The sequence below is a fragment of the Equus przewalskii genome, chromosome 18, assembly GCF_037783145.1.
Source record: "Equus przewalskii isolate Varuska chromosome 18, EquPr2, whole genome shotgun sequence".
NCBI classification, from domain to species: Eukaryota; Metazoa; Chordata; class Mammalia; order Perissodactyla; family Equidae; genus Equus; species Equus przewalskii.
Window position 1 is genome coordinate 14,856,293 of NC_091848.1, and position 26,857 is coordinate 14,883,149.

A 26,857-nucleotide genomic window follows, 5' to 3' on the forward strand; every position below is an offset into this window, starting at 1 on the left:
ACAGAATGGAGCGGGGGTAATTAATACTTGCCACTTCAAGCAAGTTCCAACCCCTCTTTGAATGAGACACTCCCAAAGTCTCCTTCCAGTTCTGCTCTGTGGTTTCTGGTCTGAAATCTGTCCTTCCTCTGCTGCAAACTCTCATGTAGATGGTCCCTTCATTGAAAACCAATTACTCTGGACCCTTAACAAAGATGTTGAATATTCTTTCCAGGTTTTTCAATTTCAGTTAGGCCCTCCAAGGAGCCCACATCTGTCCCCTACAGCCTCTGTCACATGGAGGGTTTTGTCCCTTCCTGTCCCTTAGCACAGTGTTGCAGAACACCGTATCATCTAGCTATTCTATCCTCTCGAACTTTGTCATCTACCAGACTCCTGATTATTTCCCCACATTTACCAAGAGTTGACACCTGGATTATGGTTCCTTTTTTCTCTTAGTCCCAACATCATCTTGAGTGAATTCAGATATGGGTGTGGATGATTCATGTAATATCTTGGCCTCTCATTTTTTTTTTACTCCTCAATTCTTCTTATTTAGCGACCCAATCCCATGGAACTCTTTAACTTCTCAAATCTTATATTCCAGTACTACTTCTTGACCAAACCTCCTAGCCTTCAGCTCTTTCACTCTCTTATCCTCAGATGCTTTCCTTGAACCATCAGTACCTGGACCACTGTGCACTCTCTCAGTCTGACAGCTTTCTTCTGTCTTTCCTACTCAGCCCAGCCCTACAGTCCACCATTATAACCCTTCTCTCATCATTCATCTCATCCTCATCAAAACCTCAAATCTGAGTCAATCAAAAATTTTGGAGTCTCAGAGACACATTGTAGAAAATCATATAACTTTGCAGTTTGTTGTCATTATAGATTCATAATCCCTCTCCTTAGAAAGGTCCTGAATCCTCTGCCTTAATCCTATTTGGCCCTTATCTAATTTGTCTCTGTTGTCTGTCCAATCTTTGGTTTCAAGTCTCCAATTCCTCAACTGCTTCCAACTCAATTAAAACCATCTAAGAATTCTCTCAATTTACCCTCCACCCATAAAAATTCTTCCTTCCTGTCTCAATGGAATGAGTTTCCCTGTGTTCAAATCTAACCTTTCCATCTGTCTCCAGACCCCCATCTTTTCATACTTCCTTGGGGGTCTCATACCTTCAGTCATCTTTGCATTACTTTTATTATCTCTCTGTGGGCTCGTCCAATAAAATCATGTCTAGTGCTCATATTCTTAAAAAAAGTAAAAATCAGCCCATCACTCTACAATCTCTTTGAACTACCGTCCCATTTCTACTCTTCCTTTCAAGTTAAATGTTTTGGATACTGTGCCCACTTCTTCCCTTTCCAATCTCACCTCTGCTTCTGGCGGTTGGCTTTGTTCAGAAAGGTTGTGTCCTACAAGCACAATTTTTCCTTGATTACAAGCAGAGAAATCAGGTATTACTTTCAGATTATGGTTTATTCTTTTAACAGAAGTTGCTGAGATTATATCATATGCTCAACCATATAACAAGTGCAAAGACTAAGTGTGCCAGTGTGTGAAATTTCAAGGTTCAAATTATGCTTGCTAAATTTTGGTCCACATCCTAAACATGGGACATATGAACATAGTTAGTCTAACTTTTCAAGTCCAAACAGTTTTGTCCCCAGGTTTGCTAGAGTGTGTCCAGTTCCATTCCTTTTTTATTTGAGTATAGTTGACATGTGCTATTATATTAGTTTCAGGTGTACAACATATTGATGCGACATTTGTATGTATTACAAAATGATCGCCACAGCAAGTCTAGTAACCATCGGTCACCATATAAAGTTATTAAATTATTGCTATATTCTATGCTGTATATTATATCCTTGTGACATTTATTTTTTAATTGGAAGTTTGTACTTCTTAATCCCCTCCACCTATTTTGCCCATCCCCCCATCCCCTTTCCCACTTGGGACCACCAGTTTGTTCTTTGTATATGTAAGTTTGTTTCTGTTTCGTTTGTTCATTCATTTTGTTTTTTAGATTCCACATATAAGTGAAATCGTACAGTATTTGTCTTTGTATGACTTATTTCACTTAGTATAATACTGTCTAGAGCCATCCATGTTGTTGCAAATGGTAAGATTTCATTCTTTTTTATAGCTGAGTAATATTACACTCTGTGTTTTTATATATATACACACAAAGTGGAATATATATATATATATATATACATATATACCACATCTTCTTTATCCATTCATCTATCAATGGACACTTCTATTGCTTCCATATCTTGGCTATTGTAAATAATGGCAAATGAACATAGGGGTGCGTATATCTTTTCAAATTAGTGTTTTACTTTTCTTTGGATAAATATCTAGAAGTGATCACATGGTAGTTCTATTTTTAAGTTTTTGAGGAATTTCCATACTGTTTTCCACAATGGCTGTACCAGTTTACATTCCCACCAGCAATTATGAGGTTTCCCTTTTCTCCACATCCTCATCAACACTTGTTATTTGTTGTCTTTTTGATGATAGCCATTCTGACAGATGTGACGTGATAGCTCATTAGTCCAAAATAAAGAAATAAACAAACACAAAAGAAACAAAAACAATGCAAAGAATAGAAGAAAAGCTTTAAAAACAAAACTAGAATTAATATCCTTAAGAGTAATGAAAAACACAAGGACAGGATGCTAAAACATAAGAGAATAAGAGAAACAAGCACAGGATTCTAAGAAAAGAGAATAAAATTCAAGACAGAGCTCTTGGAACTGAAAACCAAATAGACTAACCGGAGTAGTTTTGATTTGCATTTCCCTGACAATTAATGATGTTGAGCATTTTTCATGTATCTATTGACTCTCTGTATGTCTTCCTTGGAAAAATGTCTGTTTAGATCCTCTGCCCATTTTTTAAATCAGGTTGTTTTTTTCATATTGAGTTGTGTGAGTTCTTTACATATTTTGGATATTAACTCCTTATCAGATATATCACTTGCAAATATCTCCTCCCATTCAGTAGATTGCCTTTTTGTTTTCTTGATGGTTTCCTTCACCATGCAGAAGCTTTTTAGTTTGATGCAGCCCCATTTGTTTATTTTTGCTTTTGTTGCCTTTGCCTGAGGAGAGAGATCCAAAAAAATACTGCTAAGACTGATGTCAAGAGCTGACTGCCTATGTTTTCTTCCAGGGGCTTTCTGATTCAGGTCTTACATTTAAATCTTTAATCCATTTTGAGTTTATTTTTGTAGATGGTGTAAGTTGTCCAGTTTCATTCTTTTGCATGTAGCTGTCTGGTTTTCCCAAAGCTATTTATTGAAGAGATTGTCTTTTCCCCATTATATAGTCTTGCCTCTTCTGTCATAGATTAATTGACTGTACAAGCATGGATTTATTTCTGGGCTCTCGATTCTGTTCCACTGATCTATGTGTGTGTTTTTGTACCAGTACCACACAGTTTTGAGTACTATAGCTTTGTGGTATAGTTTGAATCAGGGAGCATGATACCTCCAGCTTTGTTTTTATTTCTCAAGATTGCTTAGGCTATTCAGGGTCTTTTATGGTTTTATATAAATTTTGGGATTATTTGTTCTAGTTCTATGAAAAATGCTGTTGGTATTTTGTGAGAGATTGCATTGAATCTGTAGATTGCTTTGGGTAGTATGGAAATTATAACAATATTAATTCTTCCAGTTCATAAGCATGGTATATCTTTCCATTTATTTGTATCACCTTCTACTTCTTTCATCAATGTCTTACAGTTTTCAGAGTACAGGTCTTTCATCTCCTTGGGTAAATTTATTTGTAGGTATTTTATTCTTTTTGAAGCAATTGCAAATGGGATTGTATTCTTAATTTCTCTTTCTGATTGTTCATTATTAGCATATAGAAACCCAGCAGATTTCTGATTATTGATTTTGTATCCTGCGACTTTACTGAATTCATTTACTAGTTCTAATGTTTCTTTGATGGAGTCTTTAGGGTTTTCTATATAGTATCATGTCATCTGCAAATAGTGATAGTTTTACTTCTTCCTGTCCAATTTGGGTGCTTTTTTTTCCTTGTCTGATTACTGTGGCTAGAACTTCCAATACTCTGTTGAATGAAAGTATTGAGAGTGCACATCCTTGTCTTGTTCCTGATCTTAAAGGAAATGCTTTCAACTTTTCTCCATTGAGTATGTTAGCTGTGGTTTTGTCATATATGGGTTTTATTATGTTATCTTCCCTCTATACCCACTTTGTTGAGAGTTTTTATCATAAATGGATCTTAAATTTTGTCAAATGCTTTTTCTGCATCTATTGAGATGATTGTAGGACTATTACCCTTCATTTTGGTAATGTGACTTATCATGTTGATTGATTTGTGGATGTTGAACCATCCTTGCATCCTTGGAAAAATCCCACTTGATCATCATGTATGATCCTTTTAATGTATTGCTGAATTCAGTTTGCTAGCATTTTGTTGAGGATTTTTAGCATCTGTGTTCATCAGGGATATTGGTCTGTAATTTTCTTTTTTTGTACTCTCTTTGGTCTTGGTATCAAGGTAATGCTGGCCTCATAGAATACATTTGGAAGTGTTCCTTCCTCTTCAATTTTTTGGAATAGTTTGAGAAGGGTATGTGGGTCCTGACTAGACTGCATCTCTGCCTCTTGAGGTGGCTCTTTCTTTATATCCTTAGTTGTGGAAAATCTGTTCTGCTAGTCTCCAGATTGCTCTCAGTGACAGTTGTTCTATACGTAGCTGTAGTTTTGGCGTGTCAGTGGGAGGAGATGAACTAAGCATCTTCCTACTCAGTCACCTTGATCCAACCTTCTGTCCAGTTCCATTCTTGAGGAAGCAAGGCTTCCTAGTTGAGTTGTGGCAATAACCATTAAAATTTTTCTCTCCAAGGACCTTTGACAATCAAACAGGTCATTTTTCACTTTTAATGCTACCTCTAGAACCTATGTAAATAGATATTTTCCCAAAGCTTCAGTCCATGAGGAGTAACTTCTTAGAGTTTCCTCTTAATTAATTTAGTCTCATTTCTTTTTTCTATTTTTTTATTGAGTTTATGATAATTTACAATCTTGTGAAATTTCAGTTGTACATTATTGTTTGTCAGTCATGTTGTAGGTGCACCCCTTCACCCTTTGTGTAGTCTCATTATTTCTTAATCTGAGAGATAGTCTTTTCTTAATTGTTCACATTCTCCAGGATTCTTTCTTTATCCCTCTTGCTTATTACACTTCAGGTGGCATCAGGTATGGATGATTCCTCAATGTACTATCTGTGGTCATAAACTCTCCTCTGTGCTTCTTACATGCCTCTAGCTAACAAATGTGCTGCTCCAACTGAGCTTGCAACCAACCTTCATACAAAGCACATCAAAATTGCATTCATCCACTTTACTTCTAAATGTGCTCATGTTCCTGAGTTAGGGGCACTTTGATCCTTAGAAAATGCTTCTTTTGTTTCTCCCCTGCCACCAAGGTGTAAAAATTTTTCCTCCTTTTTTCCTTCCTTCTTTCCTTTACTTTGGTTTCTCCTTTTTATACTTACTATTGTTCATCTGGTTCTGCCATCTACTTTTCTCATCTAGATTACAATGAGTATAATCTCTCAGTGGCCTCTAGTCTTTTCCCTCTCAACTTTGCCTCTAAACCAGTGGCTTTCAGATATTTTTGACCAAGATCCATGGTAAAAAAAAGTAAGAAATATATTTTACATCACAACCAGAAACATACACACATTTAGATAGGGAGCACACATAATTTATTTTTCTCTCTTCTTTCTATCTATATTTCCACTTATAGATAGATATAGATATACCTGAATACACAACAGAAACAAAATTTTCACAAAGTAAAACATCTTCCAGTTTTCCATGAACTCTGACATTTCCTATTGTTTTGTATTCCTATTCTATTCTGTTCTATTGATTTCAATTAAACATAACACTGGTCACAACCCATTAAATTGATTTCACGATCCTGTTATAGGTTATAACCCAGAGATTGAGCACTATTTTTGTGCTCTCTCTATATGCTAAAGTGATATAGCAAACACAAAAATCTGACTCTACCATTCCCACATTAATCCTTTTGAGAGACCTCCTATTGCCTACTGGATAATGTCCAAGATCTTGACAAGGCATGCATGACCCTCTGGCAACTTGCCAGCTCTTCAAACTTCATTTCTCCCCATTTTGTCCTGCACTGTCTACCCTAGCAACCCTCATCTCCTTCCTATTTTACCCTTGAGTTTTCTCTTTCTGGTTTTCTCATACTCTCATCTCCATCGCCATTTTCCCCTAAAATCAACACTTGGGCCGTGGCAAATAAAATGTCTACCATAACAGGAGTATAATAAGATTTCAGAGATAACTGAAGAAAGGGTAAAGAACTATAATTTGGGGGTTGAAATCGTATACTTCCTTGTAGCTCCTGTAGTAACCAGCACAGTGTTGATAAACTAGTAACTATTCAATATTTCCTTCACTGATTCTCAATTAATCTTTTCTTCCCTACATTATTACTTCCCTATCTAAGAACCAATCTTTTGCCTTCAATACCAATTCCAATTTCTTCTACCTGATTTTTAAGACCACCCAGATGTGGCTCTATCTATTCACTCTTTTTCTTTTTTTTAAGATTGCCACCTGAGCTAACATCTGTTGCCAATCTTCTTCTTCTTCTTTTTTCTTCTTCTCCCCAAAGCCCCCCAGTACATAGTTGTGTATTGTAGTTATGGTCCTTCTGGTTGTGTATCCATTCTCATTTCATAACAGCTTCCCTGGCCTGCCCATCTCTTTGCTGTCTTTCTTCTGTTTCATGCTTCTTTCCTCAAGTTCTCCATCTTACTAGCAATGTTTCTCTCACATTTTATACTCATTTTCCATCCCTTCTACCCACCCCACTTTTCCATTCAGCTATTTATTTTTGAGATCCAGTTAAACCTCTAAATTCACCCAAAGTTGTCTCATCATTTCCATGAGTACTTTATGCATTTTTCTCTCTTTATCTTTCATAGGGGATAATAGTTCTTGACCCATTGGGTTGTTGTGAGGATTAGAGGAGTTAATACAGATAAAGTGCCTGCCACATAGTTCATGCTCATAAACGTGTATTGCAAACTCCATTGAACTTTCCCATCCTAAACCTTTGCTCTATGTGACCATTGCAGATCACTGAACACTTGATAGTTTTTTTGGTTTTTGTTTTCAAGATTGTCACCTGAGCTAACAACTGTTGCCAATCTTTTTTTTTCCCTTCTGCTTTTTCTCCCCAAGTCCCCCCAGTACATAGTTGTACATTTTAGTTGTGGGTCCTTCTAGTTGTGGCATGTGGAATACCACCTCAATGTGGCCTGATGAGCTGTGCCATGTCCGCACCCAGGATCCAAACCAGCGAAATCCTGGGCCGCCGAAGCAGAGCGCACAAACTTAACCACTCGGCCCTGGGCTGGCCCTTTGATAGATTTCTAATTGCCTTACAGTTGTAGGACTTCTGTCTAAAGCTTGACTCTAAATTCCTTGAGAACCAAAGCCCTGTCATATAATGTGCTCTTACCCCATGTCACCCAGCAAGTTGATAGAAAAGTGAGAGAAATAGAGATAGAGAAGAGATAGAAAGTTGAGAGAAAAGTGAGAAAGTGGTCAGTTAGTAATTTGTACTTGATTTCTTGGTATAACTTACTCCACAAAATCAGTGTTTAATTATTCATCATCATCATCATCATAGACCAAAACAAGTACTCCAGAAGTTGTTTATTTTTGGATATAAAATATACTTTGGTAGTGGCATTCAAGTACATATGAATCTAATATTATTGGTACTCATAACAATTCATACAAAATAAGGAAACCACACTGAGACAGCACAATGAAAATCTGTCTGTTTCCCTTTTTTTCTTACCCCCTGCCTAACTACATCCTATTCTCTGATAGGAACACAATCATTTCCCAGATGGAAACAGTCTTCTCTATTTTAGTGAATGTCAAATGAGGCAACAGAAGAGTTAAACAAATAACTAGATGCTGAAATAAAAGTTTCCCCCTTTCTTCTAAGATAATCTGAATCAAAAGAGTAACCACAACCTCACTCTGTGTTACGTTTCTGCAAACAAATTCAAGAGGATCTCATCTACTCGGTACCTGCAGAATCTGTTTGAACATCACACTATATCGTGTATGAAGGCTGGAAAGGAGTGGCATGAAAGAGAGGATTTCTGTTTTACTATCATTTGAATCAAACACATAACCACCACCTCTAAAGTATGGAAATGATCCTGCGCATTAGAAAGATCTTGCTCAGCTTCCTATGGATTAATAATTCATTTTTCATCAAATCTTCACTCATGGGATGAATTTAATATTTTAGAGACACATACTAACCACTGGCTGAAATTTAGTATAAATGTATTTCTTAGTGTTAATAGGAAAGTAATCATTAAGTTAATTTGCTTTTTGAGTGAATATGAGAAGGTTATAAGTGTAAATTGCCAAGGAATAAGTTTTCATGACAATGACGTTTACATTTTTCTTGATGCTTTTTAATGGCTTTAGAATGTTTAGATATTACTTCTCTTATGCCCTTTAGAAAGGCGTATGTGGGTTAAGACCTAGAGTAGGTGATTTTAAAGAAGAAGGAAGAGTTGAGCATCTTCTACATGAGCACTTCTTAATTGTTAGCTGCTTAATAAAATGACGTGGGAACTTAAAAATGCCTCAGGCATGCTCATTGTCTGGACCCCAGACAATTGTATCAGATTCTCTGAGGATAAGTTTGGGCATCCATATATATTTAATAGCTCCCCCAGGTGACTGGAATTATGTCAAGAATCTATGAGGTTCATGATCTTTTTATATGGAACGTGATTCTCCTTTCATTTGTAAAGGGATACAAATTATAGTATAGTCTTATTTACTAAAAATTCTCCTACTCCCTCCGCCCCGCACACTCTACCACTATCTACGTAATGGGAAAGCTCAGTTCTCCCTGAGATAGCCAATGCCTGCCTTGCAATCCTTACTTGCTCCCTTTTTCTACACTTCCCCTCCTTTTGGTTCTCCCCACACCCCTCTGCACAAGCTTTCCCATTGTATGGGCACCGCATACAAATAAGAATTGTTGCTCCTTTCCTTGCTGCGTCAATGGCTGCTCTTGTGCAGGAAAGGGAGGGGGGCTTAGCAGGACTCAGACAAGTTAGAGGGTGGATGCGCAGGGGAGCCACGGCCATCCGGATAAAAAGACTTGATAGTAACAGGGGCCCATCAAATTGAGGAAACATCTCAGATCGTCTTCCCATTTCTCATCTCTTTTTAATAATACTTAGCCTGAAAAATATTGTGTTCCTTTAAACCAGTTATCAACTCTCCTTTGTGTAACTTGAGTCATTTAATCTTTTTGATTCCACTAGGGTCAGGATGATGACCACTGAAGTTAATTAAATTACAATGAAATATGTAAAGTCCTTCTAAATAGCCACTTAAAGGATACATATCAGGGAAAAAAAATCTTTTAGGATATAAACAATAACAACACTAAACTAAAAGTAAGAAAATACATAACCTGAAAATGCAAATGAAATCTGGGAACTTAGGCAGCAAGACCCTATTCCTTGTCTCTTAACTCTGGCTTATTGAGGGCAGGGACTAAGTTTTATTTATATTTGCATCCCCTGCATTTAGCACTATGTCAGGCTGAAACAACCAGTATATGTTAGTCGTATGAACACACTTTTTCTTATAATCACAAATCCTGCTTTTCTAGAGATTTGTCTTATTTAACTATCATTTAATTATAGGGATATATCTACTTTTATTATTTTATTTTTGAGGTTAAGAGAGGCGTTCATTTTGTATTTTCCTGCTATGTAAATTTGCTAGCATTTAAAAAAACATCTCTTATCATTAAGTAATTATTAGTTATGGTATCCCTGGATAGAACAAAGATGGCAACAATCAAGTTAAAAATTGAAATGTTTAATCCTGAACATACAGAGTTCAGCAGTCAGTTTATACCTGACAACTACATAAAAATGAAGTATTTCTCGCATAATAATTTGTACATTTAAGTGAGAGCTTATATTTTTGTCAGAAGCAGCTAATGGTTCAAAATAGTGTTTGATGGAGATTACTCCTTCTGAAAGGGGGTATAGTGTAGAAAGCAATGCATTATTTTGGCCCCTTAATTTAATTGAATTCCAAATATCATTAAAAGAAGACTAAATTTTTAATGTTAATCAAAGAGAAAGTGGAATATGAATTAAAACAATGATAATAAACATTGAGTTGGGTAAAATCCTTTGGGGTGCTAAAGTTTTAAGTTAAGTACATGCGGTACAGGGAAATGAGGTACTTGAGAAGTACAATGACAACTTGTATATAAATTTAGAGTTCATCAAGTTTTCCAATAAGCAATTCTGATATCCTATGGGAAAGCACCTTGTAGTTGGGCACTGTTTATTATCACTCCTACTTCACTATGTTCTAAGGGGTTAAGAAAGCTGCTGAAGGTCACACATCACCAGAAGTGGCATCAAATACATAGTGTGACTTTAAATTCATCAGCTCCACTCATCACAGCTCTGGACCCATTTGGCCACCTATGGCTCTATGAGCCAGATAGATGGAAGTGCTTACTGCTAACTTGATGGAGGGGCAACAGCAGGCATTTGAGAACCGACCAGTGGTGTGGCATAAATCCTTTCTACTCAGAATGGTCCCACCAGCATGGACATCATTTGGGAGTTTATTTGAAAAGAGGCATCTGGTGCTTACTACAGACCTAACACATCAGAATCTGCATTTTTAGTGATATTCCTGTATAATTTTATGTAAAGTATGAAGAGCAATAGTGTAAAGAATTCCAGATGTGAAATCAGGGCACTAGAATTCAACCTCAGCCCTACCACAAACTGGTTGTGGAACTTTAAGTAAGTTTTTAAGACTTTTTAGAGCATGTAGGGGAGCAGAATTTGCTATCCCAAAATGTGTCTCTTGCTTGATTATTGTTAAGAACAAAAGACTCAGGAAGAAACTTTGAACTTCCCCCTAACTGCCTAAAAGAATTTAAAATAGAAGGCCTATTTCAGGAAGGAGCTATCACCTTAGATAACTATAGTATAATACGAAGTAGGTGTGGTAGACAGGGAGGAACCTAGCAAGGTCCATTTGATCAAAGTCCTTTCCATGTCCCATTGTCTCTGCAAGGCATGGCAAACAGTTGTTTACCAAACATTTGCTTTTCTATTTCCATGTGAACTGCCTTCCTGCCCTTTGAAATCCCAAACTATTACCCCCAACATCTTCTTTGGTCTTTAGCTGAATATGATATTTAAGGTGATGGCTTTGGTCATTTTGGAGATTACTCAGTTTTCCTGGGTTTCTCCCATGTATACTTGCTACTAAGCTTTGTTTGATTTTCTCCTATTATTCTGTCTCATGTCAATCTAATTCTTAGACCAGCCTCTAGAGGGTAGAGGAATATTTCTTCCTCCTCCACAAGCATCAGTTTCTTCATCTGTAAAATGGGGACGATAATATCTATCCCAAAGGTTTTTGTGATGATTATTTGAATAAAAGTGCCCAGACCCCAGCAGATGTTTAAGAAAGGTATGCTGAATCCATATGCAAACCCACAGATGTATAAAAAGACAGCTCAGGCACTCAGAGAATTTGGTGAATTCTCGATTTCATGATTATGTTGCACTAAAAACTAACTGTGTTAGAATCCATTTAAGTTAAGCTTTCTGGGATATCCACATTTCATGCCCTAGAGATTTGCTACAGAATTATTCTCAGCAGAGCAATTATAGGTGAGGCTGCCCTATAATGAGATATCCTTGCTAGTTCATTAAATAAACCCCCTTGGATGGGCTCCAAAATGGACCTGCCTCATATCAAATTCCATTACACTGGAAATAATCTTATAAGGCCCTGGTGTGGGTTCAATCGTCCTGGATACCTAATGTTTACCATAAAGGGAATGTGTTCTAGAACAATGATTCCCAAAACTGGTTCTCAGACCAATGATTTACTGATTCAAGGGGGAGAAATAATAAAGCCAATTTAGTCAACTTTTCATAAAATTAAAATACAATCTATTTAAAAAATACCCTTTATTCTGAGTATGCCCTTTCTGTTTTCTATCTTTTTTTCTTTTTGGTCTTAAACTGCTCCAGGTTTTTATAAATAATAATGGTATTAGGTGATAATTTTTATAATGTTTTTACACAATACAAATACAATGTCACCCCTCTTCCCCAATTTTTAAAAAAATTTTATGGGTCCTTGAAATCCAAAAATTCTGAATCACTGTTATAGAAACAACTGCTTAAAAGGAAATGCTTTTTTATGAAGTTAGTGTTGGGCATAGAACATTTTAAATTAGGGACCAAACTAGTACAGAGTTCTAATTAGAGGGCCAATCTGTTCAATGTTGACGTATGACAGAGGAGAGTATTCCTCACACTGCGACATGCACAAGGACCACTTTTGTGCATTTTAGCAGATCTCGATTCTGCAGGCCTGGCACAGTCCAAAGTTCTGTATTTCCAACACACTCACACTTAGAGTAGCAAAGGCATAGTGGTTAAGCTGGTGCGCTCTGAAAGCACACCACCCTGGTGCAGCTCCTCGATCTACCATGTCCAGCTGCTGACCCTCAGCAGGTTACTTAACTCTTGGTTTTCTCATTAGTAACAAAATAATAATAATAATAATAATTCTATCTCATAGGTTTGTTGTAATAATAAAATGCAACCATGAATGCGACATTCCCAGAATGTAAAATACAGTACCTGACACATAGAAAGAGTTCCATAAATGTGAGTTATTACTCTGACTTTGCAGATCAGTGACTGGAGCGCCAAGATATTAGAAAAAGATTAGCACCTCCAGGGGTTCCTACGTGATGAAATCAGAAGAATTGAAAGTTCTGGTTGGTAAGGGATAAGCTGTGTGCTGTCTTCTTTGGCTAGTTCAGTGAGATTGTTTGAAGCTGTGAATCTTGAAGGGTGTATATAGATCTGTTCTAATTCGAAAGGTGGAAGCCTATTAATTACTATGATCCTATGAGTAAGATTGAAATGATGGTATTGTTTAGGTTGAATGGTACAAACTTAGAAGAACCTTTGATAATTTCTTGGAGTGTTTTTCCTATTAGTGGCAAGAAAAATCTGATTAGTACATTCTCAGACCTTTATGTTTTCTATAAGTCTTTACTTTGTTAATAATTTTTCTTCTCCTCATGAAAGTGCAACTAGAGCGTTTATTAATTAATCTCTTCCTATTTGTATTGACAGCCAAGCAATTTATTGAATAGTGGTGTGTACTGCCTAATATGCAAATACAACTACATGAGGCCAGTGCTCTGTATTTTTCCTTGTAGAACCCCTACTATTTTTATGGTGGGTGAATTTATATAGTTGTCCTTTAAAAATTACAGGGAATAGCATCTAGGCATGAAAACGTGATTTAATATGAATTTGTGTTTCTATCTTCAGCTTATACCTTTTGCTCTATTGGTGTGACTTCTGACATGAATACAAACACAAGAGCAAACGATAAAACTTAACCAAGATTGATGAGACAAGGACTAATCTTACCTACATAACTGGTTCAACTTTATATAGGGAAAAGAAGGCATGGAATTAATACTTTGTCAAGAGCACGAGGAAACCAACATGTAAGCAGAATATTCCTAATGGGTTTCTTAGAGGCATTGGAAATTATCATGTCAATTAATAAATATTCATAAATCTCCAGGGCCTTTCCCAGTTTTTACTTTCCTATTTCTTTTCTCTGGTCTTACCTTTAACCATAACCAGTCTTCTGTGTACTCGTACAGCTGACTTTGTACCACCCAGTTGGCAAGCATTTTGTATGCCTTACAATCTCTCCCACGTAATAAGCACTCTATGGGAAAGTTGCTGGTTATCTTTCAATATCCATTGACCCCTTCTTCCTCAGTATTAGGACTCTGAATGTTAGGGCCAACCGGAATAGACTATATTTTTCAGCCTTCCTTGTGGGTTTGTGTGGCCACATGATTAAATTTGGGTCAATGAAAAAAAATGGAAACGGTGTGTGCAACTTCTGTGAAGTGTGCTTATAGAGACACAGTGTGCCTCTCTCCTTCCTTTTTACCTCTTCTGCCTGGCTAGAATGTGGATATGATGATACTAAGGAGCTACCATTTTGGATCATGAGGTCAAAACCACATCTTGAGGAACTAAATAGAAGCTGGCACCTTGATGATCATATCATACCAGCACTTAACAACCTAAATTTGTGTGTGAGAAAAATAAAGTCCTATCTTTCTTTAGACACCATTATTTTGAATTTTCTGTCACTTGCAGCCAAAGCTAATCGTAACTTATACACACTCAAATATTTGTTGATGATCTGTCTCTCAGGTGTGATACTTAACATTATGCCATGGTATCTGTCATCCATCCTGTCTTACTCAAAGCCTTTACAAGGGAGAGATCCATTAAAGAATACCTGAGAACATTCAGTATTGAAGAAGTTAAATTTAGGAGAAAAATTTAGGAGAAGAAAGGGTTAAAGGAGTTAAAAATCTTTTTCCATTCCCAGTAGCTTTGGTTTATTAAGAGACAGTCTAGGTAAGATTTCAAAGTTAACTTCCGAGATAATTAGACAAAAGCTAGGGCAGATGTCTAAGCTAAGTTTTGGTCCCGAAATAATTACCTTTGTTAATTACCAATAATTAGTGTCAGCATCCAAAGGTTTCCTAAAAACCCTTGGGAGGGAGGAGAGGGAGAGAGAGAGAGAGACAGAGAGAGAGAATGTGCACAAGAGAGAGTTCTGACTCTCTCAGAACACAAGCATTTGTTAGTACAATTATTTGGGGCCATTAAAACCTGATTCAAATTTTACAATTATGAACACTGGGTATTTTGGAAAGCTGGATATTTCCTTCCAGTTAATGTAGATATCTTTGGCTTCTACCTAGACTTAATATGAAGGTTGTATCATCATATATATATTGAAATTTATATCATTATTATAGATATTAAGTATGTGTTAAATTAATATATATCTTTTATTTTATGCCTTTTTCATTGCCAAAGTGATTACTTTTCTTTATCTATCAAATTATACCTTTAACCCTGCCCTTTACCCCCCTCGAAAAAATTTCAGCTGGAAATGGCCCTAGCAGAAGTGCCAAGGGTCCTTCCTGGCAACCTTCTTTAGCATTCTTTCCTCAGTCAGAGGTTGCTGAACTTTCACTCAAAAAATAGCAGAGTTCTCGGTGGTTTGTGAATAACTTAATCTGAGTGGGCGTGCTTTATATCGTTCACAAGTTTACATAGTGCATCACTCTTCCCTTCTTTGTGTAGTTGACCCTTTACGAGGACACAAGTATTTCTAGACACATCTATTGGTTTGCTAGCTCATCACTTCATATATCTAGGGGCCTCTTTTTTGTGCTTAGACTTTCTTTTTAATATTTCAGGGCACCATTGTCTGGTATTGTCCATTAGTAATTCACTGTAGAGGCAGTCATTTTAACTGGCAAGTAACCATGGAAATAATACTTTACTCTTTAAATCTCCATCACAAACATCTCACATTTGACTCCTGCTCATGTCCCCCTTCCCATGGTGGATCAATCACTCCTTTATGCCATCTCTATTTAATTGTTTCCTGCTTTGTTGCCTTCACCAGACTGTTAGAGGAAAGGGACCATGTCTTAACTCATTTTTTATATCTCCAGTGGCCACCAGGCATATCTAGAATGCATTGAAAATTTCTTGTAATTAATGAAATATGCAGTCACCAATATTGCCAGCCTAATGGGACTTCTAGTTATACACTTTGGTCTTTCTATAGGTTCAGTGAGTCATGAGAGGGAGAAATTTTCCCACTAACTATTTTGTGTTTTAAAGGTGATTCTCAAGTTTCTTTTAGTCCATGGGCTATTTCTTTATGCCAAGATATTGGCAAACTTACCAGTTTCCAAAGAAAAAAAATAATGATTCATAAAGCTCACTAGAATGGGAAGGAAAGCGAAGTTTGATGATAAAGTAAAATGGTGTTATTTTGTTTTTAGTAAGTATCATGTATAAATTATCAGCCCATGTTAAAAAGTAAAGATGGTTACATTTAATCATGAAGACTACATATTAAAAGGGGACAATTCATATACTCATTAACTGCCTACTTCTAGGGCATCTATATTCTACCCACCACCGTTTCACTAAAACTTTATGGCTTTTATAGGTGTACATCTAAATTACAAAACCAGCTACATTTTTATATATGCTACCATTCACCGCAGGGTTTGTTAACAGAGAAAAAGCATGAGGCATACTTTTGGGGTGATTTCTATATGTCAAGTACACACAGGTATATTAATTTCAGCATATCTTATTTGCTTACATAAACCGAGAACCACATAATCCTGTTATTATTCAATATTTTCACCCCATAATCACTGCTCATTATGGTATGATCAGAGCTGCTCAATGTAGTCCCAACTCTCCATTTCACAGCTTCCCATCACCAATTTATATTTTCTTTAATTCCATACCTCCAATGCTGTTCTGAACTGTCCTGCTGCCACGGCATATTTCTTTTGTCTGTAGCAGGAGCTGGCATCCTTTAAGGCTACTTGAAGCCATTTGTCAATCTGAGGCAGAAAGCTGAAATGAGGTACATGCAAGGGGTCTACTATTTCAGCAGCTTGGCACGTTGGCCGAATCCCAGTGGACACGAAAGTTTCTACAAATTCATAGCTCACATCCTCTTCATCGACATAGACCAACTTCCCCTCCACATCCATGATGTTCTTTAAGGGGATGTGAGGCAGAGGCATGGTCATCAACGGGCTGTCAAGTTCCATTATCTTTGCCTCTTTCCTTCCAGCTGGCTTTTCTTCACCTTCTGCCTTCCTTTTAAAGGCCACTTTCTCTAAATCATTGCTTTGTTTTTCTTTGATGCTCTTTGCCATTTTTATTCTTTCAACTGTGATTTCTACCTGTTTATCCCCACAGGTTTTCTTAATCTCTTGTGACATTTCCAGGATACTGGGTGGGTTTGCTAAGGTGGACATTTTCTTGCTTGTGTTTATCTTTGGAACAAGCTGATCCGGACAGACCTTATTAACTGTATTCTCCAAACCCCTACTGCTTCCTGAATCCATTTATTCCTCCCTGAAACTCCTGTAAGGATGAGAAGGGTGAGAAGAAGAAAAAGAATTAAAACAATATTTTGAAATTCCAATGGTTTAAGACTATAGTCAAATTCATTTCAAACACTGTTTTACTCATTTACAATTTATAATTGTAATACTCAATTATAGGTATTTATCACCTTAAAGTAAAGCTGCATGTACATCATCTGTTGACTGTTTTACGAAGGAAGTGTATGTTTCCATCTCAAAACTCACCAAGAATTTGTCGAAAACACATTTAGACAATGTCTTAAAGAATGATCATCTATAGCTGAACAATATTGAATGAACGTTTTTAGGGGGTGCTCAAATTCATCACATAGGAAAATCTTATACTTAGCCACTGAGGTCAAAAAAGACAAAAAAAAATCCATCTCGATATTAATTTCCTCAGAAAGGCAGGTGGTCTAGAACTCATTATAAAGTATACCGCTAACCTGCATAATAGACTTGGGAGTCTAAAGAAACCACAGCTGCTTCCCGTGAAAAGCTTCCAGAAATGTTGTGAGCACAATGTTTCCTCGATTAGTTTCTTCTATTAGCAAAGAAAATCTCAAGTTTAAGCAGCTTTAAAGATAACTATTATTCAGAACTGACTTGAAAGTAGAAGAACATGACCTTCAATCTCACATTAGATGTGCAGCCACATATTCATCTTGAGTCTACTGTATTAATATTTTTGTAGCAGTGGTATCAATACTGTCCCTTATATGATGATGAGGCATTTTCCTAAATCACTAATGTTCAGAACAACATAATAACTAACAGTCTTTTGAGTCAAAGCTTTCCACATTCTATCTCTGCTTCTATATTAGTTTCAAAATATAAAACATCCTAAGATTTAATGATTCTATAGTATGGTTAGTGCCGATTTTTTAAGACTCTTTTACCTATCATATTCTGTCCTGGAAACAACTCTGTAGGGTAGATAGGAATAAGGATGATATTTTTCAAAGAAACTAAAGGATAGACAGGTTAAGTTGCTCATCCAAGTCACACTGTTGGTCATTAGCAGAACTTGGATTGCTATTTCTCTCCTGGGACTTCCACTCACTAACTCCTAGCCTAGGGTTCTTCCTCTAAAGCATGCTGTTCTTCAGGATAGCGAATAGCAAATTTATATCAGAACAAAAAGAAAAGAGAAAATGCAAGAAAGAAGGACTGAGTATGATATAAGACAACAATGAGATTAAAACTAACATGCTTGCTTCTTTTCAACTACCACAAGGACAGTGCCTGGCTCAAAATAAAGTCTTTGAGTAGCTTCTCAAAATTTATCCTTTTGTTAATGTTGTTGATTATTTTCATTTGTTTGAAAGATAGCAGTTTGCCTACAGAAACCCTTTAAAACCCCCTGAACTTTGACTCAGTAATTCTTAAGGGAAGTAAAGGAAGAAACAAAATGGTACATAAGACTCTAACCTCTGAGGCACTTGCCTCCTCCCTGCCATTGTACATTTGTGACGTCAGAAAAGGTTTAGGTCAAACATGGACATATCAGAAATTCTACTATGATGATCTCATATTATCTCACAGGAAAGACTGAGTTCCAGTAATTCCAATAACAGCTATCCTGGATTCCCCACTGATTTATACTAACACATTAGAGTTGTGTGTATATGGGGGGAAAACACATAAAAGATTGAAATTTTTGCATCTGTGTTATACTCAATATTGAAGGAGACCATCAAGGCTGGGGATCACGGGCCCCATCAAGACAGCTTTACTTTGGGCAAAGTCCTGTTTTCTTTTCCTCTCTTAGAATCATTCCTGATATCCAATTCTTGCATCTTTTGGACTACTAATGTGGCTACTCAGAGCAGGAAGGGGAAAACTGTCTTGACCATGACTCTGTGTTATGTTTGCTCTTGTGCCACACATGATTCGGATTGAGTAAAAGTTAGCTTCAGTCCTTGAATTGAGATCTCTGGTGGATGGACGCTATGGCTATGTGTCTACACCAACAAGTTCCTCTCAGTAGCAGAGATGCAGAAATGGAAGTAGCACAACTCCAACACCCCATATATATGCTGTATGGTTTTTTTAGTGTCATGTGAAATTTTGAGTAAAATTTATATTCCACAGTGTGGCTAAGTTCCAAATAAAATTTGATTCCTATGAATACTATAGAAATTATATTTATGTTCCCCTCTTTGTCCAATGTTGCCTGTGAAGTAAAAGAGATGTGAAGCTCTTGAAACTTGTTTAAAGTTCAAAATATTTGATTCGAAGGATCTCAGATTCATATTCATTCTTACAAGTGACTGCAAAAAACTCTAAAAAGGAAATGTTGGTGGGTGAGCTATTCCAAAATTTTCACGGTACCTCTCAGGTATATTTTCTAAACTCTCTCTCTACTTTAAGCACCAGTGGCTAAAATGCGTTAGAATATCTGTAGTTGGCTGTTATTAGTAACATTTTGAGCCTCGACGGTAGCACTACCTATCTCTTCTGCATTTATTTCACATCTCTTAAACACACGTAAATGTTTAAGTTTATCTTTATAACCACTTCTTCCAGAGGGTAATTGTTCTCCATCTGTCTGTCTGTCTCTCTCTCTCTCTTTCCCTTCCTCTGCCTATTTTTCTTTCAAACTCCTCCACTCCAGTCTTCCTCCTAGCTGTCTCCCACCCTTCCTTGTGCCTGTTTTCTTTGTAAGAAGGAAGGTTTTATTATTTTCAAGAAACAGGCTTCTGAGTATTTCTGCATCAGTCCTTAAACCTCTCTCTAGAAATCATAACTTTGGTCTTCAGTGCAGTTTTGTACAAGAAACAATGATAGAGAGGAAAAAGTGTACATGGTGCCTAGAGCACTCAGGGGGAATAAATTTATAAGCAAACGTCTCATTTTCAAACACCTGGAAGATCAATTATTCCAAATTTACCCAAGAAACAATAATTCATGCTCCCTCAAAAACCCAGAATAAATATCCTATGGTTTAAAAGTGGCGTAAATGAAAAACCATGGGCAAACTCAACAAATATTTCTCAACACTGGTTGCAAATCAGGTGATTTCAGCTTCAGATTTAGAGCCTGTTCTTTACAAAAGTTGTTGCACGTCTACAGAAGAGTTATGCAACTGCTCACTTACAGCTTTTTAAACAAATTATAAAACTCCATTTAAATAATTTGAAATTCAAGGCCTTTCACCATCTAGCCCAATGTGTGTTTGCAGATTTATTTAGCACTCCTTCTGTAAACCGCTCTGAAGTCAAGCTGAACTTCTTGTTACTTCCAAAAAGTACTTGTTTTTAGTTTGTCTACTAAGAATTCTCCATCTTCTTGCTCCTGCCTCATCCTGCCTGTCCAAACCTAGCCAGAAGTTATCCATCTCTCCCTCCTCAGAATACTGGCAGCATTTATAGCCCTGACTTTCCACATTGCAGCTATGCGTGAAGGACTTATTTCTTCCAATGGGCTCCCCCAAAGCAGAAATATGCTTTATTTATATCGACTTTAGTTCAGTGCTTTGCATGGAGTAGGCATTCAATAGATGTTGATCAATATGGACGCTGTGAATCAAAGGCTAATTTACACGTTTTAAGAGAAACAAAATTGGATTTTTCTAAAGGTATGGCCTATAACTTTGTAGAAGTTGTTTCTGAGGTGTTTGGCTAGATTTTGTTTTGTTTTGTTTTAAATTTGGTCCTGGATAAAGTACATTTTCTTCTCTGATAGTTCAAGTGAATCATGTACCAAGTAGATTTAAACTATCAACCTCTTCATTTTTTTTAGTAGTCAAGTTGATTAACATGACATTAGTCAGTGTTCCTGAGGCAATGAGTTACACTTTAATCATTACTTCAATAAAAATACTTTTAGAAAAAACTATTAGACAATCATTATGTATGTCAAAGAAGTATTCACTGATAACATTCTGTAAAAATGTCCATTCTTTAATTTAGAAGACAGCACCATAAAATTGATTTCCTCACAGAGACATGCCTTGAAAAAAGATCTCCAGCAAATATTGATAGGAGACATGTGAACAATCTCCAGGGTTTTATAATAAATACAGCACAAGAAGCAAAGAGAGGTTAATGTTCAATCATTTCCAGGGGATAACCATTTAAAATTTATTCAATGGACTTTCAACGCATTTATTTTTTTCTTCAAGCATTTCATCAAGCATTCTGTTCTATGTGGGAATTTCTATTACTTCACAGATACAATCAGTAGTTTACATGGCTATTAGTACCACAAATTATTTATTACAATTTCAATTGAAATAGGTAGTTCAAACATGGGCAATTCAGAAAAAGAGAATCCTTAAAATGTGCAGTCTGAAACATTCAACATCACAGTTGCTATGGTTTTCTTTCTTTAAACAAAAAAAAGAAAAGGATCTAATTTTAACTTGCGGTTAAATGTAACCAGAGAGACATTATGAGGAAAAACATCTTGCTTGTTAGTCCACTAGTACACCTTGATATTTTTTAAAACACATCACAAAAGATTTCTTCAATCCAATCATTATTTATTGAACACCCTCTAAGAGCAATGTATTGTGCTAGGTAATATGAAGGAAACTAAAGATGACCAAACAGGGTCTTGGCATTCCAGAACTCATAGCTGGGGCTAGGGGTGGAGGATGGGAAGGATGGTGTTTAGATAAATAACTTTATACAGATGAGACACTCTCTCACTAGACTGAACTGCTGGAGAGGCGGAAATATATTACAATTCTTTTTCTATTCTGATGTCTAGTTCCTTCAGAGCCTGGAAGGTAATAGACCTTCAAAGCACATTTGTTATTCAAATGAGTGTGTGGCTGAAGTGAGTACTATGGTAGCAATAAATGGGCATGCCTCTATGGGAATGTGGAACTGATGCAGTTTCAAGAAATTTGCTTTTTAGAAGAGGCAGAATGAGTGGTGTCCCTATCGGGCAATTTTTCTTCTTTTTTATCCAAGTACCCATAAAGAATAGTTCACCATTTTCAGAAGTGGGAGTGAATTTGGCTCACGATTGTTAAGAAATATAAACTAAGACATAATGTGTAGTATTATATAAATAATAAGAACCAATGGGTACTCCCTGTTTACAAAGTCCTCTCACTGGATTACCCCATTTGTTTCTCACAACTACTCTTTTGCATAAATATCATTGCTCTCATTTTACTAACGAGGAAATCAAGAGATTAAACCACTTGCAAGAGATTACCAAGAGAACTTATCAGACCTAAGACTTAAACCCAGGACACTTGATGCCAAATTCCATAACTTCTGGACCACAGGATAACACATTCCTATGCACTGCACCACCATTTGACAGGGATTTGTACTTTCCTTAATTAAAATTTTTTTAAAAATTTAATAACCATGTATTTAACTTTACACTGTTTTATTGTATGGGACTCCTTTTAAAATGGTAACAAAATGAATTAGCAATTTCTGGTTAACAAGTAAATGAACCAAATTTGTTGAGAAAGGCATTCGATTTTAGGTGTTTTTTTTATAAGATCATTAGTTGCAAGTGTTAAGTATGGTCATGTTATATTCTAGCAGTCGTTACATTCAGGAAAAAACTGATGTGAATGCTACATTTCCACATGAATGGCTGCCAGGGATTCCAAACTTGAAATTACCTAACCATTTGCTCATCACTAAGTCACCAAATGGGAATAATGGCATCAAAGCAACTGTACTTCTTTGTCCCTGGTGTGCTGTAAACATTTGCCATGGTGCATCAGAGAGAGCTCTAGAAAGGCGTCTTCATCAAGGTATTATATAGTGGAAAGAGCATTCAGTTTGGAGTTACAAGATTACATGACAACATCCTCCTCCAGGCCCTATGACTTCCTCCCTAGGTTATTGCAATTGTTTCTTCACACACAGCAGTTCAAGTCATCCTTTTTAAATGAAAATCAGATCTCACTAAGTTCTAGCTTAAAACCTTTCAATGGCTGCCCATAACATCTAGAATAGAATATAAATCCCATAGGCCTCTGCTCCCTCTGAAAACTCATCACATGTCCTTCCTCCTTTCTACTATGTTGCCACCTCCTGACTTTTATTCTGTTCTGTTAATTTAACAAGTGCATTCTCACGTCAGAGCCTTTGCACTAGTTGGGCTGGAATATTCCCTTCACTATGTTTCACATTACTCAGATCATACCCTAAATGACTGTTCCCAAAGTAACTTCCTCTGATCAATTAAAGTAATCACCTCCCAGTCATATATCAATTTTAAATCTCTCCATACCACTTAGTGCTATTTATTTATATATATATATATATTTCATTAATATCTAGCTTCCTCCACCACAATATAAGCTCCATGAGAGAATATACCTGTATGCCCAGTTCACTGCTATGTATTCAGAATGTGTTCAACTGAGTAGGTACACAATAAATATTTGTTGACTGGACAACTGGATGATTGTATCTTATCTTATTGCATACTTAATGAAGAATTTAAAATGATCTCTTTTGTTCCTGCTGCACCACATTATAAAAGTTTAGACAGTTTCGTTGGGAGTAACCTAAACACAAGCTAGCTTTTTACAAATTGGCTTCACCATGGAAAGCTTCTCTAGGCAGTGTGGCATCCTGATTCTTTCTTTTCTTCCATTTTTATTGTTTGCTACTCTAAGTCAACAATATTTATGATGCACCTGCCTTGGTCTCTTTTATTTTAGTCTTTGTTAGGGAGTAAATAATTCCACTGATTCTTTGTTGACATAAAGTATGGCTAATTCAGAACCAAAAGCATAAGAAAAATCAGACATTTTTGGGAAGTGATAACGGTACAACTTGCTCTCTTTACAAGTGTGGTCCATGAGGACATGACGGCTCTTCTCTAAAATCCTTCATCTAATTTGATTGTAAAAACAATAACTCATTTTCTGTGGCAGGAATATGAGAGTAGGGGAAAGGAATGTTTCAGGGTACTTCAGAGACCTGTGGCTACGTTTCTTCCTGAAACATAAGTGCAATCAGTCTGCCAAATTCATGGGCATCCTGAGAGAAAGTCTGAATCTTGTTCTGTTTCTTTGCAAACACTGCTCTGTCGCTCTATAAAAGTGATGCAAGTTTCTATTTACTTAAGAGGCTGAGGCTGTACAGAGGACTAAAGAAAAAGTTTTTTCTCCTTTAACTTTGGTCAACTCTTTAATTCTGTTGATATAGTTCTTAATTCTTAGACTTTCACATTTTATTTCTTAAACCATAAGTCAGACTTGTGGGAGGGTAGAGATGGAGAGGCTTTCAACATACGCTAATCTAATCTCCTGATTTTGCTGATGAAGAAATGGCGTCACGGGCAGGTGAAATGGCCTGCTCATGGTCACATAGGAAATCAGTGCTTATAGCCACATCTTGCAGCTCTCAGAATTCTTTCTACCTCACTCCACTGCTTCCCACCACAATACACAAGGTAAATGGTTATCACAATTGCCATTTCCAAATGAAGAAACATATATTGGACAGTTCAGTGCTTTGTTTGCAGAGAGCCACAAAATTAATGAACAGTAACCATGAAGACTTCTCATCTTTTGACCTATTCTTTAAATTACTTAACTATATTTTCTCAAACATGTTTTAAAGTTAAATCTATTCAGAGGTGGGAAATGTATCTTTAAAAAAATAAACAAAAAATCTCCAACTTTTTATTGGAAATAATTTTAAATTTACAGAAAAGTTGCAAGAATAATATCAAAAACTATCAATTGCCCTTTACCCATGTTTACCAATTTTAAACATGTTAGCCACATCTATAATTCTCTTCCTAATATGTGTGTGCATGCGTATGTGTAGTGTAAACAGGTATAGACAGACACACACACACACATATACATCTATAATATATTATTTGGTTTTTTGGAGTCATTTTCAAGCAGGTTGCATACATAATGTCTCATTACTCCTTATTACTTATTACTTCAGGACACATTTCTTAAGATCAAGGACATTATCATTCAATTTAACATACAGTTATCGAATGCATGGAGGTTAACATTGATATAATACTATTGTCTAATCTATCGTCCCTTTTCCAATTTTGTCAGTGTTCTTGATAATGTCCTTTAATATTTTTTCCTCCAATGTAAGATTCAGTCTAGGATAACGTATTGCATATAGCTGTCATGTCTCTCTAGTTTCATTTATTCTGGGATGGTTCCTCAGCCTTTCTTTGTCTTTCATGGCATTGGCACTTTTGAAGAGTATGAGCCAGCTGTGTTATAGAATCTACCTCAATTTGGGCTTGTCTGATATTTCCACATGATTAGATTTAGGTCAAGCACACCCAGTCAGAATACTACAGAATGATGTTATGTCTTTCTCTAGGTATCACATTCGGAGGTAAACAATGTCCACTTGCCTTTCTTTGGTGATACTCATTTTAGTCACCTGGTGAAGACATTATCTAGCTTCTCCAGACTATAGTTAAAGATTCCCCCATTGCAATTTATAATCTGTCTTGAGGAGACACTTTGAGACTATGCAATTATTCTGCTCCTCATCAAACTTCCCTCTCTTGACTAGCATGCACTGATAGTTCTTGCTTGAACCAATGTTAACTATGATAATTGCAAAATGGTGATTTTACCTTCCCAATTCATGGTATTACTAGAATGCTCAGAGGCATGGTTGGCCACCACTAAAGAATCTGATAGAAACATGTTTACCCTGTCTTTTTCTGCAAAACTTCGTTGTTTCTTGACTTTGTCTATTCTTACTTTTTCTAAAAAAAGTAAAACCTGTGCTTTCAAGAAACACAAATTAAGTAAAAGTATACTAAAACGTTTAAATAATAGGCACTTTTATTTTATTTTATTTTATTTTATTTTTTTATTTTTTATTTTTTATTTTTTGCAGATTATTAATTTACATTTATTAATACTATTCATAGAAATGCACATCCACAGGAAGTGAAGAAAATTTATATCTCATTTTTTAATTAGTTCTTTTTTTTTTTTTTTTTTTTTTTTTATTAATGTTATGATAGATTACAACCTTGTGAGATTTCAGTTGTACATTTTTGTTAGTCATGTTGTGGGTACACCACTTCCCCCTCCGTACCCTCCCCCCACCCCCCCTTTTCCCTGGTAACCACCGATCAGATCTCCTTATCAATATGCTAATTTCCACCTATGAGTGGAGTCATATAGAGTTCTTCTTTCTCTGACTGACTTATTTCGCTTAACATAATGCCCTCGAGGTCCATCCACATTGTTGTGAATGGGCCAATTTCGTCTTTTTTTATGGCTGAGTAGTATTCCATTGTGTATATATACCACATCTTCTTTATCCAATCATCAGTTTCTGGGCATGTAGGCTGGTTCCACGTCTTGGCTATTGTAAATAATGCTGCGATGAACATAGGGGTGCAACGGACTCTTGAGATATCTGATATCAGGTTCTTAGGATAGATACCCAGTAATGGGATGGCTGGGTCATAGGGTATTTCTATTTTTAACTTTTTGAGAAATCTCCATACTGTTTTCCATAGTGGCTGTACCAGTTTGCATTCCCACCAACAGTGTATGAGGGTTCCTCTTTCTCCACAACCTCTCCAACATTTGTCGTTCTTGGTTTTGGATGTTTTTGCCAATCTAACGGGGGTAAGGTGATATCTTAGTGTAGTTTTGATTTGCATTTCCCTGATGATTAGCGATGATGAACATCTTTTCATGTGTCTATTGGCCATATTCATATCTTCTTTTGAGAAATGTCTGTTCATGTCCTCTCCCA

At 36.4% G+C, this 26,857-nt stretch overlaps 1 protein-coding gene across 2 annotated transcripts in view; it reads right to left on the bottom strand.

Moving 5' to 3' along the window:
• Positions 1-26,857, bottom strand: part of SPATA16 (spermatogenesis associated 16) — a 227,097-nt gene that overhangs the window by 182,161 nt on the left and 18,079 nt on the right. For both annotated transcript variants that reach the window (XM_070582355.1, XM_008530780.2), the window contains exon 2: positions 16,521-17,151. In XM_070582355.1, coding sequence (XP_070438456.1) covers positions 16,521-17,132 — 612 coding nt within the window. In that variant the 5' untranslated portion in view covers positions 17,133-17,151. The remainder of the gene's footprint in view (positions 1-16,520; positions 17,152-26,857) is intronic.